A 16,986-nucleotide genomic window follows, 5' to 3' on the forward strand; every position below is an offset into this window, starting at 1 on the left:
ATGTGGGATCCTCCCAGACTGGGGCACGAACCTGTGTCCCCTGCATCGGCAGGTGGACTCTCAACCACTGCGCCACCAGGGAAGCCCCCCTCTTTTTTGGATTACCTTCTCATTTAGGTCACCACAGAGCATTGAGTAGAGTTCCCTATGCTATACAGTAGGTTCTCATTAGTTATTTTATACATAGTATCAATAGTGTATATATGTCAATCCCAATTCATCCCACCCCCCCTTTTGCCCTTGGCATCTATATGTTTGTTCTCTATGTCTGTGTCTCTATTTCTGCTTTGTAAATAAGATCGCCTGTACCAATTTTTTTCAGATTCCACATATGTGTGTTAATATACAATATTTGTTTTTCTCTTTCTGACTTACTTCACTCTGTATGACAGACTCTAGGTCCATCTACGTCTGCACAAATGACCAATTTCGCTCCTTTTTATGACTGAGTAATATTCTGTTTTATATATGTACCACATCTTCTTTATCCATTTCTCTGTTGATGGACATTTAGGTTGCTTCCATGTCCTGGCTATTTTAAATAGTACTACAATGAACAATGGGGTGCATGTGTCTTTTGAATTATGGTTTTCTCTGGGTATATTCCCAGTAGTGGGATTGCTGGGTCATATGGTAATTCCATATTTAGTTTTTTTTTTTTTTTTTGCGGAACTTTTCCTCCTTCACAGCTCCCTCCCACTGGTGCAGGTGCCGTCCTTATTCTTTTGTCTCTGTTTTTTCTTTTGCCCTACCCAGTTACGTGGGGAGTTTCTTGCCTTTTGGGAGGTCTGAGGTCTTCTGCCAGCCTTCAGTAGGAGTTCTGTAGGAGTTGTTCCACGTGTGGATGTATTTCTGGTGTATCCGTGGGGAGGAAGGCGATCTCCGCGTCTTACTCTTCCGCCATCTTCAAGGTCCCCCTCCCATATTTAGTTTTTTAAGGAATCTGAATATTGTTCTCCATAGTGGCTCTATCAATTTACATTCCCACTAATAATGCATGAAGATTCCCTTTTCTCCACATGCTCTCCAGCATTTATTGTTTGTAGATTTTTTGATGATGGACATTCTGACAGGTGTCAGGTGGTACCTCATTGTAGTTTTGATTTGCATTTCTCTAATAATTAGTGATGTTGAGCATCTTTTAGTGTGTGCGTCGGCCATTTGTATGTCTTCTTTGGAGAAATGTCTATTTAGGTCTTCTGCCCATTTTTGGACTGGGTTGTTTATTTTTATTGATACTGAGCTTCATGAGCTGTTTGTATATTTTGGAGATTAATCCTTTGTCAGTTGCTTCATTCGGAAATATTTTCTCTTATTCTTTGGGCTGTCTTTTCGTTTTGTTTATGGTTTCCTTTGTTGTGCAAAAGCTTTTAAGTTTAACTATGTCCCATTTGTTTATCTTTGTTTTTATTCTTATTACTCTAGGAGGTGGGTCAAAAAAGATCTTGCTAAGATTTATGTCAAAGAGTGTTCTGCCTATGTTTTCCTCCGAGTTTTATAGTGTCTGGCCTTACTCATCTTTAAGAAAGTATGTTTTTTTTCACTTTACAACTTGACTGTAATGTCATAATCAGAGTTCCAAATACTTTTCAATTCTAAATAAATTAATTTTTATTTTATTAACTATTCATTCATCTCATACAGCAAAAGACTCAAGAAAGAGCACATATAATGATCCAGCTTCCATCAGCAGTGCAGATATACCTTCTGCCAGCATTAATATGTAGGGCCATGGAGTGTTGCCTTGTCTAATTTAATTTTATATCTCTAGGTTTCTCCTCAAAATAGTTTTTAGCTACCCCCCAAAATAGATCATTCTGACATTCAACAAGGCAGTCATATTAGATTCTTTAGAAAGGAAAATTCAACATGTTACAATAAAAAATAAATTTAGCATTTTCATGCTGATAACATCATGCTATAGTTTCTAGAAACTATAATAACCTTACTACACTTTTTTTTCTCTTATGTAGTAACTTATCAAGGTTGTCTTTATACTCCAACAGACAGATACATAAGAAGTGAGAAATGTTGTCAATCGTTCACATGTTTTGTTAATGAATGTTTCCAAATACAACCAGATGTTTGGCAGTATGCAGGATAAGCATCTGACTGACTTTTTCCACTTTTGATTCAGATAACTGGAATCATATTGACCAAGTCTAGGCCTCCTGGTTCATGAAGCTGATCTCAGAAAGTTTATTGAAACTAGTTTACCAGAGGCCAAAATTACTCAGAAGAGATAAAGGCCAAAAATAAGTAAGGCTAATGCCTAATATGAATTGACTGTATTTGTTCTGAAAAATGGGGAGAAGAAAATGAGTAGTAAGAATAGCATATGTTATGGCAAATGATGTATTCCAAATCAACCAGACACAGCTCATTATATTTTGGGCTTAATGTATCATGCTTATAGTAATAATTCTTATCTGGGAGTAAGAGTAAAGTCATCATTTAATAAGGCAGAGAGGGGGACACATTGCCTCTTGTAATTAAATAATAAAATCCAGCCTATGTTCCTTCTGCCAGTAATTAGTATTTATAAAGCAGTACTCTGTTATTCATTTCAGAGGACTTAGTATCAGAAAGAACATATTTATAAAGGATGGACCCAGCAATCCCTCTACGGGGCATATACCCAGAGAAAACCATAATTCCAAAAGACACATGTGGATAGCTTCAAGATGGCAGAGGAGTAAGACATAAAGACCATTGTTTTGGGGTGTGTGAAGAGAGGGGATTCAGAGTACCACCTAAACAAGCTCCAGAGATGGGCGCGAGCCACGGCTACCAGCACATAACCCAGAGACAGGCATGAAATGCTAAGGCTGCTACTGCAGCCACCAAGAAGACTGTGCAAGCACAGGTCACTATCCACATCTCCCCTCCTGGAAGCCTGTACAGCCCGCCACTGCCAGGGTCCTGTGATCCAGGGAAAACTTCCCCGGGAGAACACACGGCGCGCCTCAGGCTGTTGTGATGTCATGTGGGTCTCCGCCGCTGCAGGCTTGCCCTGCATTCCGTACCCCTCCCTCCCCCTGGCCTGAGTGAGCCAGAGTCCCCAAATCAGCAGCTACTTTAACCCTGTCCTGTCGGGGCGGGGAACAGATGCCTCATGCGACCTACATGTAAAGGTGAGGCCAAATCCAAAGCTGAACCCCAGGAGCTGTGCGAACAAAGAAGAGAAGGGGATATCTCTCCATGCAGCCACAGGAGCAGCAGATTAAATCTCTACAATCAAATTAATGTACCCTGCATCTCTGGAATACCTGAATAGGCAACGAATCATCCCAAAATTGAGGCAGTGACTTTGGGAGCAACTATAGACTTGTGGTTTGTTTTCTGCACCTTATTTGTTTCTGGTTTTATATTTATCTTAGTTTAGTATTTAGAGCTTATTATCATAGGTAGATTTGTTTATTGATTTGGTTGCTCTCTCCCTTTCTTTATATATATATACATATATATATATTTCCGTTGTTCACCCTTTGTGAGTGTGTATGCTTCTTTGTGTGATTTTTTTCTGTATAGCTTTGCTTTTAAATCAGGCCTAAGCCTCTGAGGTGTGAGAGCTGAGTTCAGGACATTGGACCACCAGGGACCTCCCAGAGCCACGTAATATCAAATGGTGAGAGCTCCTTCAGAGATCTCCATCTCAACATGAAGACCCAACTCCACTCAACGACCAGCAAGCTACAGTGCTGGACACCCTATGCCAAACAACTAGCAAGACAGGAACACAACCCCACCCATTAGCAGAGAGGCTGCCTAAAATCACAATAAGTTCACAGACACCCAAAAACACACCACCGGATACGGTCCTGCCCACCAGAAAGACAAGATCTAGTCTCATCCACCAGAACACAGGCACCAGTCCCCTCCACCAGGAAGCCTACACAACCCACTGAATCAACCTCACCCACGGGGGGCAGACACCAAAAACAACAGGAACTGTGAACTTCTAGCTTGTGAAAACAAGACCCCAAACACAGTAAGTTAAGCGAAATGAGAAGACAGAGAAATACACAGCAGATGAAGGAGCAGGATAAAAACCCACCAAACCAAATAAATGAGGAGGAAATAGGCAGTCAACCTGAAAAAGAATTCAGAGTAAAGACAGTAAAGATGATCCGAAATCTTGGAAATAAAATATACAAGAAATGGGCTTCACTGGTGGCGCAGTGGTTGAGAGTCCGCCTGCCGATGCAGGGACCATGGGTTCGTGCCCCAGTCTGGGAAGATCCCACATGCCACGGAGTGGCTAGGCTCATGAGCCATGGCCGCTGAGCCTGCGCGTCCAGAGCCTGGGCTCCACAATGGTAGAGGCCACAACAGTGAGAGGCCCGCATACCACAAAAATAATTTTAAAAAATACAAGAAACGTTTAACAAGGACCTAGAAGAACTAAAGAGCAAACAAACAGTGATGAACAACACAATAAATGAAATGAAAAACTCTCTAGAAGGAATCAATAGCAGAAAAACTGAGGCAGAAGAACGGATAAGTGACCTGGAAGATAAAATAGTGGAAATAACTACTGCAGAGCAGGATAAAGAAAAAAGAAGAAGAGAATTGAGGACAGGCTCAGAGACCTCTGGGACAACATTAAATGCACCAACATTTGAATTATAGCGGTCCCAAAAGAAGAAGAGACAAAAAAAGGCACTGAGAAAATATTTGAAGAGATTATACTTGAAAACTTCCCTAATAATGGAAAGAAAATAGTCAATCAAGTCCACAAGCACAGAGAGTCCCATACAGGATAAATCCAAGGTGAAACATGTCAAGACACATATTAATCAAACTATCAAAAATTAAATACAAAGAAAAAATATTAAAAGCAGCAAGGGAAAAGCAACAAATAACACACAAGGGAATCCCCATATGGTTAACATCTGATCTTTCTGCAGAAACTCTACAAGCCAGAAGGGAGTGGCAGGACATATTTAAAATGATGAAAGGGAAAAACCTACAAGCAAGATTACTCTACCCAGCAAGGATCTCATTCAGATTCAACAGGAAATTAAAACCTTTACAGACAAGCAAAAGTTAAGAGAATTCAGCACCACCAAACCAGCTTTACAACAAATGCTAAAGAAACTTCTCTATGCAGGAAACACAAGAGAAGGAAAACACTTACAATAACAAACCCAAAACAATTAAGAAAATGGTAATAGGAACACACATATCAATAACTACCTTGAAGGTAAATGGATTAAATACTCCAACAAAAGACACAGACTGGCTGAATGGATACAAAAACAAGACCTGTACATATGCTGTCTACAAGAGACCCACTTCAGACCTAGGGACACATACAGACTGAAAGTGAGGGGATGGAAAAACATATTCTATGCAAATGGAAATCAAAAGAAAGCTGGAGTAGCAATTCTCATATCACACGAAATACACTTTAAAATAAAGACTATTACAAGAGAAAAAAAGGACACTACATAATGATCAAGGGATCAATCCAAGAAGAAGACATAACAATTGTAAATATTTATGCACCCAACATAGGAACACCTCAATATATAAGGCAAATTCTAACAGCCATAAAAGGGGAAATCGACAGTAACACAATCATAGTAGGGAGTGTTAACACCCCACTTTCACCAATGGACAGATCATCCAAAATGATAATAAAAAAGGAAACACAAGCTTAAATGATACATTAAACAAGATGTATTTAATTGATATTTATAGGATATTCCATCCAAAAACAACAGAATACACTTTCTTCTCAAGTGTTCATGGAACATTCTCCAGGATAGATCATATCTTGGATCACAAATGAAGCCGTGGTAAATTTAAGAAAACTGAAATCTTACCAAGTATCTTTTCCGACCGCAACGCTATGAGACTAGATATGCATTACAGGAAAAAACTTGTGAAACATACAAACACATGGAGGCTAAAAAACACACTACTAAATAACAAAGAGATCACTGAAGATATCAAAGAGGAAATCAAAAAATACCTAGAAACAAATGACAATGAAAACAAGACGACCCCAAACCTATGGGATGCAGCAAAAGCAGTTCTAAGAGGGAAGTTTATAGCAATACAATCCTATCTCAAGAAAGAAGAAACATCTCAAATAAACAACCTAACCTTACACCTAAAGCAATTAGAGAAAGAAGAACAAAAAAACCCCAAGGTTAGCAGAAAGAATGAAATCATAAAAATCAGATCAGAAATAAATGAAAAAGAAATGAAGGAAACAGTAGCTGAGATCAGTAAAATGACAAGCTGGTTCTTTGAGAAGATAAACAAAATTGATAAATCACTAGCCATACTCATAAAGAAAAATGGGAGAAGGCTCAAATCAATAGAATGAGAAATGAAGAAGGATAAGTAACAACTGACACTGCAAAAATACAAAGGGTCATGAGAGATTACTACAAGCAACTGTATGCCAATAAAATGGACAACCTGGAAGAAATGGACAAATTTTTAGGTTAGAAAAGCATGACCTCCCGAGTCTGAACCAGGAAGAAATAGAAAATATAAGCAGACCAATCACAAGCACTGAAATTGAAACTGTGATTAAAAATCTTCCAACAAACAAAAGCCCGGGACCAGATGGCTTCACAGGCGAATTCTATCAAACATTTAGAGAAGAGCTAACACCTATCTTTCTCAAACTCTTCCAAAATATACCAGAGTGAGGAACTCTCCCAAACTTATTCTACAAGGCCACTATCTCCCTGACACCAAAACCAGACAAAGATGTCACAAAAAAGATAACTATAGACCAATATCACTGATGAACATAGATGCAAAAATCGCCAACAAAATACTAGCAAACAGAATCCAACAGCACATTAAAAGGATCATACACCATGATCAAGTGAGGTTTAACCCAGGAATGCAAGGATTCTTCAACATATGCAAATCAATCAATGTGATAAACCATATTAACAAATTGAAGGAGAAAAATCATATGATCATGTCAGTAGATGCAGAAAAAGCATTCAAAAAAAATTCAACAGCCATTTATGATAAAAACTCTCCAGAAAGTAGGCACAGAGGGAACCTACCTTAACATAAAAACGGCCATATATGACAAACCCACAGCCAAAATCGTTCTCAAAGTTGAAAAACTGAAACCATTTCCACTAAGATCAGGAACAAGACAAGGTTGCCCATTCTCACCACTATTATTCAACATAGTTTTGGAAGTTTAGTCACAGTAATCAGAGAAGAAAAAGAAATAAAAGGAATACAAATTGGAAAAGAAGTAAAACTGCCACTGCTTGTAGATGACATGATACTATACATAGAGAATCCTAAAGATGCTACCAGAAAACTGGTAAACGTAAATCAGTGAATTTGGTGAAGTAGCAGGATATAAAATTAATGCACAGAAATCTCTTGTATTCCTAAACAGTAATGATGAAAAATCTGAAAGAGAAATTAAGAAAACACTCCCATTTACCTTTGCAACAAAAATAATAAAATACTTAGGAATAAACCTACTTAAGGAGACAAAAGACCTGTATGCAGAAACGTATAAGACACTGAAGAAAGAAATTAAAGATGATACAAACAGATGGAGAGATATACCATGTTCTCAGTTGGGAAGAATCAACATTTTGAAAATGACTCTACAACCCAAAGCAATCTACAGATTAAATGCAATCCCTATCAAACTACCACTGGCATTTTTCACAGAACTAGAACAAAAAATTTCACAATTTGTATGGAAACACAAAAGACCCTGGAATAGCCAAAGCAATCTTGAGAAAGAAAAACGGAGCTGGAGGGATTAGGCTCCTTGACTTCAGACTATACTACAAAGCTACAGTCATCAAGACAGTATGATACTGGCACAAAAACAGAAATATAGATCAACGGAACAGGATAAAAAGCCGAGAGGTAAACCCATGCACGTATCACCTTATCTTTGATAAAGGAGGAAAGTGTATACAATGGAGAAAAGACAGCCTCTTCAGTAAGTGGTGCTGGGAAAACTGGACAGCTACATGTATTAAAATGGTATGGATGCACCGGATTGCAAGGTAGAAATAGAGACAGAGATGTAGAGAACAAACATATGGATACCAAGTGGAGAAAGCAAGGGTGGTGGGGTGGTGGTGGGATGAATTCAAAGATTGGGATTGACATATATACACTAATATGTATAAAATAGATAACTAGTAAGAATCTGCTGTATAAAAAATAAATAAATAAAATAAAATTAAAAAAATAAGAAGGATGATTGTCCATGACATACATCATAATGGACTACTGTGAAACATCTTGAAAGAGGAAATATAGTGATCTTGGGTCCTTGTCCTAATTAAGAACAGCAATGAGACTCATGACTCACTGAGTAAGGCAAGAATTTCTGAGTTCTTCACCCATCCACCTATCTGTCCTTAGTGACCAAAAATTTTTTAGATAGCTAGCTGTAAGGAATGCTGTCTATAATGACACTACCTTGTCCACACAGGAATTGAAACTGCTACTTGGTCCTCACCAATACCATGTGCTAAATATCTATTAATAAACTCGTGAAAACAAAAGTCAACCTGGACACCAGGACTGACTTGATTATTCCCATAAATCTAAGAAAATAAGTGACAGATTCAATAACCCAGACCCTGTCATAAACTACATCTCAGAACAGAAATGATCAAGGGAAGAAGTATGTGTGATTGTGTTACAAGCTGAACTACTGAATATTTCATGGGCAATATTTTTACTTAGAAGAATGACTGATGAGACAAACTGTAGTTATTCAATTTGGGTATCTGGCAGGCATTTTATTTAAAATCAACAAAGTAAGCCTATCAATTCAAAGATAAAGCAACTGATGTTAGTTGTTAGCAATGATAAAATTGAGCTTTCAATTGAATATTAGAATTTTAAACTCATCTATCACTGTGCATTTGACAGCTTATCAATACTCAATAATTTTTATGATGAAATTGATGATATTAACAAATGCCACTTTTTGGTGTTGTAAAATAAAACATGTAAATATTTGGAAAGATCTACATATACAGTGAACCAATATTTTCCGACTGAGCAATGCACAAAGATACAAAATTGTGTATGAGCAAAACATATATTCACAGCACACAAGAGACTTATGGATTTTAATATTACTGAATATTCAAAATTTCACTGATATGGTTTTGGACTCCACTTCTCTAGTTGTGGTGTATTTCAAAGAATATCCACAATTATCTGAAAAATCTATGGAAATTCTCTTTTTCCAACCACCTATATGTGAGAAGTCAGCTTTTACTCATATACTTCAACCTAAACAACATATGGCAACAGGTTGAATGCAGAAGCAGATATGAGAATCTAGCTGTTTTCCATTAAGCAAGATGGAAAATTGTTATTTTCACTAAAATTTGTTTCTTATATTAATATCTAATAGTTTTCTTACTTTTTATATGAAGTAATAAATATTTAAAATTTTTTGGTTTTAATTTCTAATACATCATACATTGAATGACACAATCCAACTAAGTAAAAGCTTTTGGGGTCTTCAATGTTAAACAGTATAAAGACATCCTGAGACCAAAATGTTTAAGAACCACTGTTCCAGGCACTTATTAGTGCCACAGCAACTCATATAGAGAAACTCACCTCATTTTCTTTAGGATTTGGAATGTATGGCTGCAATGGTTCTATTTGGACTTCAGCCTGAATCGAATGAAATACTTCATCATTATCTGATGATTCATCTTCTTTTTCCTTGAAACAAAAAGGAAAATAAATATTTTACTTGTTGTTAAATTGTAAATAATACGAGCAATTCCCATCATCTTAATGTTCAATTAAAAAAATAATTTTCAAATATTCAAATTGATTTAAGCCTGTAGTTTCTAATAGTTTCTGGTCCTGGATCCCTTTCAGTATCTGAGTAATGCTACAGATTCTTTGTAGAAAACTGCATACAGACAGACACATATCTCTGCAAGTATTTTCAGGGGGATCACTGGCCACCTGCAACTCACCTATTAAACCCAGGTTAAAAATCTCTGGTCTAAAGCTTAACTCATAGCCGCAAACTGTCATATTTAATAAGCGGTTATAGCTACAAAGTTTGGTCCTCCTGTGCAGTGGAAGATCTGCAACACAGCAGTGCAAATATTTCTTCTTGATTGAGTCCTAGTAGTTTAGGAAAGTTTCTGTTTTCCCATTTAAGCCAACTGATATTTCTTCAACTCAAACAGAATAATGGGAATGTGTTTTCTTTCCTTCTAGTGAGTTGAAGCACTCACATATGTCTTTAAACTCTAATAAATTTTCAGGTATTTCAAAAGACCTATGACTTTGACTAGAACATCAATAATTTTCTTTTTCTTTATGTTTTCTTTAAGAGTTACACATAAAGGCAGGAATGCCTATACAAGATCCTAGGGTCATGGGATTAGTAACTATTATTTAGTGACTTTTTCTTCCATTTTAGAATGGCTTCTCACATAAATATTTAAAACACTGAATGCCAATAAGTATGGGTCATGCTACTAATACTATGAGTCTTGCAGAAATGCATAAAAGTCTTTTTAAAAAATGCAAAGCCCATTAGATCCAATTGTTACTAAGGCTCATTGGGAATAGTCATTAGCATTTTAGATGCCTTAATGTCAGGCAAATAGTAGCATTCTAGACTCATGCCACCCTTTCTCTATTTGGTTTCTTTTGCTTCTTATCTTCCTGTTTTTTGGGGGACTAGACATTCATTTCCCCTTTTGGGTCTTTCTTTTCTTGTTGCTTTTACCTTTTCTCATGTTAAACATGTCAGGGAAATAGTATTTGCTCAATTAACTCAATGGACAAAAACCAAAAGTCTCCTTATTCAGACGTTCAGACAAGGTTCACTTGTAATAACTACATTAATTATTATTAGGTAAATGGATGTTGATACCAGGGTTTAATTTAGGATCTTCACAATGATTCCTTTTATGTAAATGGATGCTATGAAGTATTAGGAAACAACTGCTTTCCTGGTCTTTTTGACCTCTATAATTTGCTTACAAAGCCCACAAACCATTCAGGATCAGATTAGATTTGCCAGATTGTATCCATGAACTCCAGCCCAATTATATCCATTTATATTAGAGAACTTTGAAAGAATGAAGTTTTGTTGACTAAACCAAAATAAGATAAAGAGATTAACATATTGTACCCCACACTTCAAAAGAGTGCAGAGATGAATTTGTAACTTGTGTCATGTTCCATGCAGGTACTTCATCAATTATGTAAAATGAGTGAAAAATAAGTGAGACAAGTCATACTTATGGTAACCATGTACAAAATGTTTTAGAAAATGCTTTTCCTTCTCAGTTTGACCTTTAACATCCTGATGTACAAAAGCTAGTGCAATTCTCTTAAATAATACATTCAGCATTCTATGGGAAGGAAGAGCAAAATAAACTTAGAAGTTGGAGGAACAAAATCAAATTTGTTTTTGTGTTTAGTTTTAATGAGTTATATTTGAAATTTTGACCTATGGAAGTAATTTTTTTTTTTTTTTTTGCTGTATGCGGGATGCACAAAAAAAAAAGCACAGGCTCAGCAGCCATGGCACATGGGCCAAGCCGCTCCGCGGCATGTGGGATCTTCCTGGACCAGGGCACGAACCCGTGTCCCCTGCATCGGCAGGGGGACCCACAACAACTGTGCCACCAGGGAAGCCCTGAAAGTAATTTTTAAAGATCCAGTATAGTAACTTTAAATGTGCATATGACATCCCTTTATTGGCTAAGGGAATAATAGGTAGACATTTAACTAATAATTAAAGCTATATCTCTACAGAGATATTAAGCAATTACTTGGGTCATTCAAGCAAATTTTTCTTTCTCAAATTTAGTCACAATTATCTGGAAATTTCAGGATAATTTATTTGAAGCACAAGTTATTTAGATAATCTTCTCTGGGACACAAGGAATATTTATTTCATTTGGTTTTTACAGAGGGAACACTTGAGTATGAACTAGCATATTTTCTCTGCATATTTGACTTAGGAAAAATATCAGAAACTCTTACATTTGCAACTTGTCTCAATTCTTCTTCATGCTGATTAAAGATATCCTCCCATCTGCGTTGGCGCCTTTGCCTATGGGCTTCTAAATCTGATAGCTCAAACTCTTCAGGTCTGCGTGACAACTTTGCCCGGAACCTCTTTGGTGATAGTCTTTTTGCCAATGCCTGCCTTAGACTAGAAACTTTTGATTTTTTCTTCCGTGCTTGTTCTGGTTGAGAGTAAAACACGTCTGATGACAGGTTTTCCATCAGGGTTTGCAGTAGACCAAGCGGTTTTGAGTTATGTGAGTTTGGTGCTCGAAGTAAGTCTCTTGATAGTCCCTCTATCAGTGCTTGAACAGAGCCAACTGCCTGCGTGGGCTCTAGTGCCCAGGCCTGTGCTTGAGGTGACCTTTCATTTTGCCCCTCTACTGGAATGAGCACCTGAGTATCCAAATGTAGTGGCAACAGCACGTGGTGGTTCTGTGACAGTAGGGGCAGGAATACCTGGGCATGTACTCGTAATGACTCAGGTTCCTCTGCCTCTGTCTCTGCCTGTGTAGGCTCAGCAGCCTGTTCCTGTACCTCTGGCTGCTCGGGTGCCCTGTTCTGCTCCAGCTGCTGCTCAGGTACCTGGTTCTGTCTCTGCTGTTGTTCAGGGACCTGGCCCTGCCTTTGCTGTTGTTCAGGTACCTGATCTTGCCCTTGAACTTCCTCTGGTACCTGGTCCAGATCCTGCAGCTCTTCTGAGGCCTGGGGCTGGGCCTGAGCCTGCTGCTCTTTGGGTACCTGGGCCTGTACCTTTAGAGGCCTAGGGGCCTTAACCTGAGCCTGTAGTGGCATAAGCATCCAGGCTGTCCTCCGTAGTCGTGGAGGTGCCTTCATCTGCATCTGTAGGGGCCTAGATGCCTTAGCCTTAACCTGAGCCTGTAGTGGCATGAACACCCGAGCTGCCCCCTGTAGTCGCTGAGGTGCCTGGGCTTGCCCCTGTAGAGGCCTAGGTGCACTGTCATGAGCCTGTAGTGGCATGAACACCCTGGCTGCTCCCTGGAGATGCTGAAGGGCCTGAACCTGTGGCTCTTCTCGATCAGGTAACCACCTTGGCTGAGAGGGTTCTCCATGCAGGACTCTAAGTGGTCTGCATCTACTGCTCGTAGGCAATCTCAGAAGCTCATGAGTACAAGAAGGTCCCCTAGAAATAAACATACAAATGAATGCTGTACAATTAGAGTTCTCAGTAGAGTGAAGTCATTCAGGGGAAATGCTTTTATTTTAAAAGATGAACATTTTCTGCAATAAAGGTATCTTCAGTAAATCTTTCTTGAATCATTCCTGTAATGTCTGAAAGTCTTTGCATTACTAATATATTCAGTACAAATGGTCTAATAATATACTTGATCATTCTATTACCAGAAATTAAGGACTCTTTGGGTAGTAATAAAAACTTTTCCTCAACATTTCCACTCAAATATCTCTTGCAAATACAGATCTGTTTTTATTTTATCAGAAAGGATTAAGTTTTCTGAGTCACATATAACAGTATGGAATCAACTGTCTTACATGAATTGCTAACATCAAATTATATATGTAATATGTCTAACGCACCTGAATCTTCTCATGGTATACTGCTCCTTAATAGCTTCTTCTCTTTCAAAGATCAGAGGTATTCCTTTTTATGAAAGAGGAAAAAAATGCATAACAGTCAACAGAGATTAAGATAATCCACCTTAGTCAACGTGCACCCTTTACTGCTCAGGAAGCTGAGTGAATTTATAAGGACAAGAGGACTGTAACCCTTCACATAACGCCTAGTTGGTGATGTAGACAATATCCTTGTTCCTAGGCCTACTTCTGCAGCACGGTGCATCTATTCCATAGAGACTAATTTCTCTCAGCATAGGAAAAAATATTTAGCAATCTGATTGCTGCAATTCTAAAGAGGAAAAATTGAGAAAGGTAAAAAGAGAAAGGGCCAAGAGAACCTAGATGGTTGGTGAGCATGGCTTATAGGTGTGTACTCTGGATTTAAGGACTTTATGGCTTGGGCTCACACCTATCTTTTGTCCTTTCAATGAGAAGGTAAAAATCTAAATTCTGGGTTTTACACTTGACACACTGAAAATGTTTGGCATCTTTCCTGTCAGCTGTGCAGTACTGAAATATAGAAGCTTAAAAATAAAAGACTTTTCTTTTGAATTTCCTATATTAAAGACTTTGGGAATGCGGCCCCCACTTTTCATGCATTGCCTCAGGGACTTCTATAGCCTCATGAAGAAGCTCAGGGTAAAGGCACAGCTGCCAAAGCAGGAGTAAGAGATACTTGACACCAGGAGGGAGATCCCAAAGAAGCCGCAGCTGCAGGAGGTGGGAGTCCTGGTCACTGTTGGCCTTCCCTGAGGGCTTCGACTGGGTCCCTCAGGCTGTGCACCGGCTGAGCACCACCCGCCTCATGGACCCATCCTGCCTCACGTCACCAAACCAGTCGCCCTGTTGCCAAAATGAGCTAAAGTCTGAAAATTGCTCAGCAGGACCAGGCATAGCACGAGCCTCCTATCTTGTGGTTTCACTTGCCAAGGACCACTATCTAAATAATTCCGTGTGTCTGACAGGGTCTTGGTGCTCCAGTCAGGTGTCAGGCCTGAGGCTCTGAGTGGGAGAGCTGAGTTCAGGACATTGGACGACTGGAGACCTCACGGCCCCACATAATATCAATCAGTGAAAGCTCTCCCAGAGATCTCCACCTCAATGCTAAGACCCAGCTCCATCCAACAGTCAGCAAGCTCCAGTGCTGGACGCCCCATGCCAAACAACTAGGAAGACAGGAACACAACACCAGTCATTAGCAGAGAAGCTGCCTAAAATCATAATAAGTTCACAGCCATCCCAAAACACACCACCAGACGTGGCCCTGCCCACCTGAAAGACAATATCCAGCCTCATCCACCAGAACACAGGCACCAGTCCCCTCCACCAGGAATCCTACACAACCCACTGAACCAACCACACCCACTGGGGGCAGACACCAAAAACAATGGGAACTATGAACCTCTAGCCTGTGAAAACGAGACCCCAAACACAGTAAGTTGGGCAAAATGAGAAGACAGAGAAATACACAGCAGATGAAGGAGCAAGGTAAAAACCCACCAGACCAAACAAATGAAGAGGAAATAGAGGTCTACCTGAAAAAGAATTCAGAATAATGATAGTAAAGATGATACAAAATCTTGGAAATAAAATATACAAGACAGGACGAGGGGAAGATGGTGGAAGAGTAAAATGCGGAGATCACCTTCCTCCCCACAGATACACCAGAAATACATCTACATGTGGAACAACTCCTACAGAACACCTACTGAACGCTGGCAGAAGACCTCAGACCTCCCAAAAGGCAAGAAATTCCCCCACGTACCTGGGTAGGGCAAAAGAAAAAAGAATAAACAGACACAAAAGGAAAGGGAATGGGACCTGCATCAGTGGGAGGGAGGTGTGAGGAAGGAAGGTTTCCAGACACTAGGAAGCACCTTTGCGGGCAGAGACTGCGGGTGGCAGAGGGGGAAAGTTTCGGAGCGGCGGAGGAGAGCGCAGCAACAGGGGTGCGGAGGGCAAAGCGGAGAGATTCCTGCACAGAGGATCGGTGCCGACCAGCACTCACCAGCCCGAGAGGCTTGTCTGCTCACCCGCTGCGGCGGGCGGGGCTGGGGGCTGAGGCTCGGGCTTCGGTCAGAGCACAGGGAGAGGACTGGGGCTGGCGGCGTGAACACAGCCTGCAGGGTGCTAGTACACCACAGCTAGCCGGGAGGGAGTCTGGGGAAAAGGCTGAACCTGCAGAAGAGGCAAGAGACTTTTTCTTCCCTTTGTTTCCTGTTGCACGAGGAGAGGGGATTAAAAGCGCTGCTTAAAGGAGCTCCAGAGATGGGCGCGAACCGCGGCTAAAAGCGCGGACCACAGAGACGTGCATGAGATGCGAAGGCTGCTGCTGCCGCCACCAAGAAACCTGTGTGCGAGCACAGGTCACTATCCACACTCCCCTTCGGAGGAGCCTGTGCAGTCCGCCACTGCCAGGGTGCCAGGATCTAGGGACAACTTCCGCGGGAGAACGCACGGTGTACCTCAGGCTGCTGCAACGTCATGCAGGCCCGCCCCGCACTCCGGGAAGGGTTCTACCATTTGTTTATTTTTATTCTTAATAATTAATTTCTATTTTAATAACTTTTTAATATATTATCTTACTTTATTTTATCTTCTTTCTTTCTTTCTTTTCCTTCCTTCCCTCCTTCCTTCCTTCCTCCCTCCCTCCTTTCCTTCTTTCTTTCTTTCTTTCTTTCTACTTCTATTAATTGTTTCTTTCTACATTTTCTCCCTTTTATTCTGAGCCAGGTGGATGAAAGGCTCTTGGTGCTGCAGCCAGGAGTCACTTCTGTGCCTCTGTGGTGGGAGAGCCAACTTCAGGACACTGGTCCACAAAACAGATGTGGACCTGCCAACCAGAAAGACAAGATGCAGCCTCATCCACCAGAACACAGGCACTAGTCCCCTCCACCAGGAAGCCTCCACAACCCACTGAACCAACCTTAGCCACTGGGGACAGACACCAAAAACAACAGGAAATACGAACTTGCAGCCTGCAAAAAGGAGACCCCAAACACAGTCAGATAAGCAAAATGAGAAGACAGAAAATACGCAGCAGATGAAGGAGCAAGATAAAACCCCACTAGACCTAACAAATGAACAGGAAATAGGCAGTCTACCTGAAAAAGGACAATATTAAACGCACCAACATTCTTATTATAGGAGTTCCAGAAGAAGAAGAGAGAAAGAAAGGGACTGAGAAAATATTTAGTTGAAAATTTGCCTAATATGGGAAAGAAAATAGTTAATCAAGTCCAGAAAGCACAGAGTGTCCCAGACAGGATAAACCCAAGGAGAAACATGCCAAGACACGTATTAATCAAACTGTCAAAAATTAAATACAAAGGAAACATATTAAAAGCAGCA

At 39.9% G+C, this 16,986-nt stretch overlaps 1 protein-coding gene across 2 annotated transcripts in view; it reads right to left on the bottom strand.

Moving 5' to 3' along the window:
* NRK (Nik related kinase) overlaps positions 1-16,986 on the bottom strand; it is a 154,848-nt gene that overhangs the window by 34,024 nt on the left and 103,838 nt on the right. For both annotated transcript variants that reach the window (XM_024750551.1, XM_024750550.1), the window contains exons 12-14: positions 13,597-13,660; positions 12,016-13,183; positions 9,610-9,717 (exon numbers count right to left, since the gene is read on the bottom strand). In XM_024750551.1, coding sequence (XP_024606319.1) covers positions 9,610-9,717; positions 12,016-13,183; positions 13,597-13,660 — 1,340 coding nt within the window. The remainder of the gene's footprint in view (positions 1-9,609; positions 9,718-12,015; positions 13,184-13,596; positions 13,661-16,986) is intronic.

This window comes from Neophocaena asiaeorientalis, unplaced genomic scaffold, assembly GCF_003031525.2.
Source record: "Neophocaena asiaeorientalis asiaeorientalis breed wild unplaced genomic scaffold, Neophocaena_asiaeorientalis_V1.1 scaffold390, whole genome shotgun sequence".
NCBI lineage: Eukaryota > Metazoa > Chordata > Mammalia > Artiodactyla > Phocoenidae > Neophocaena > Neophocaena asiaeorientalis.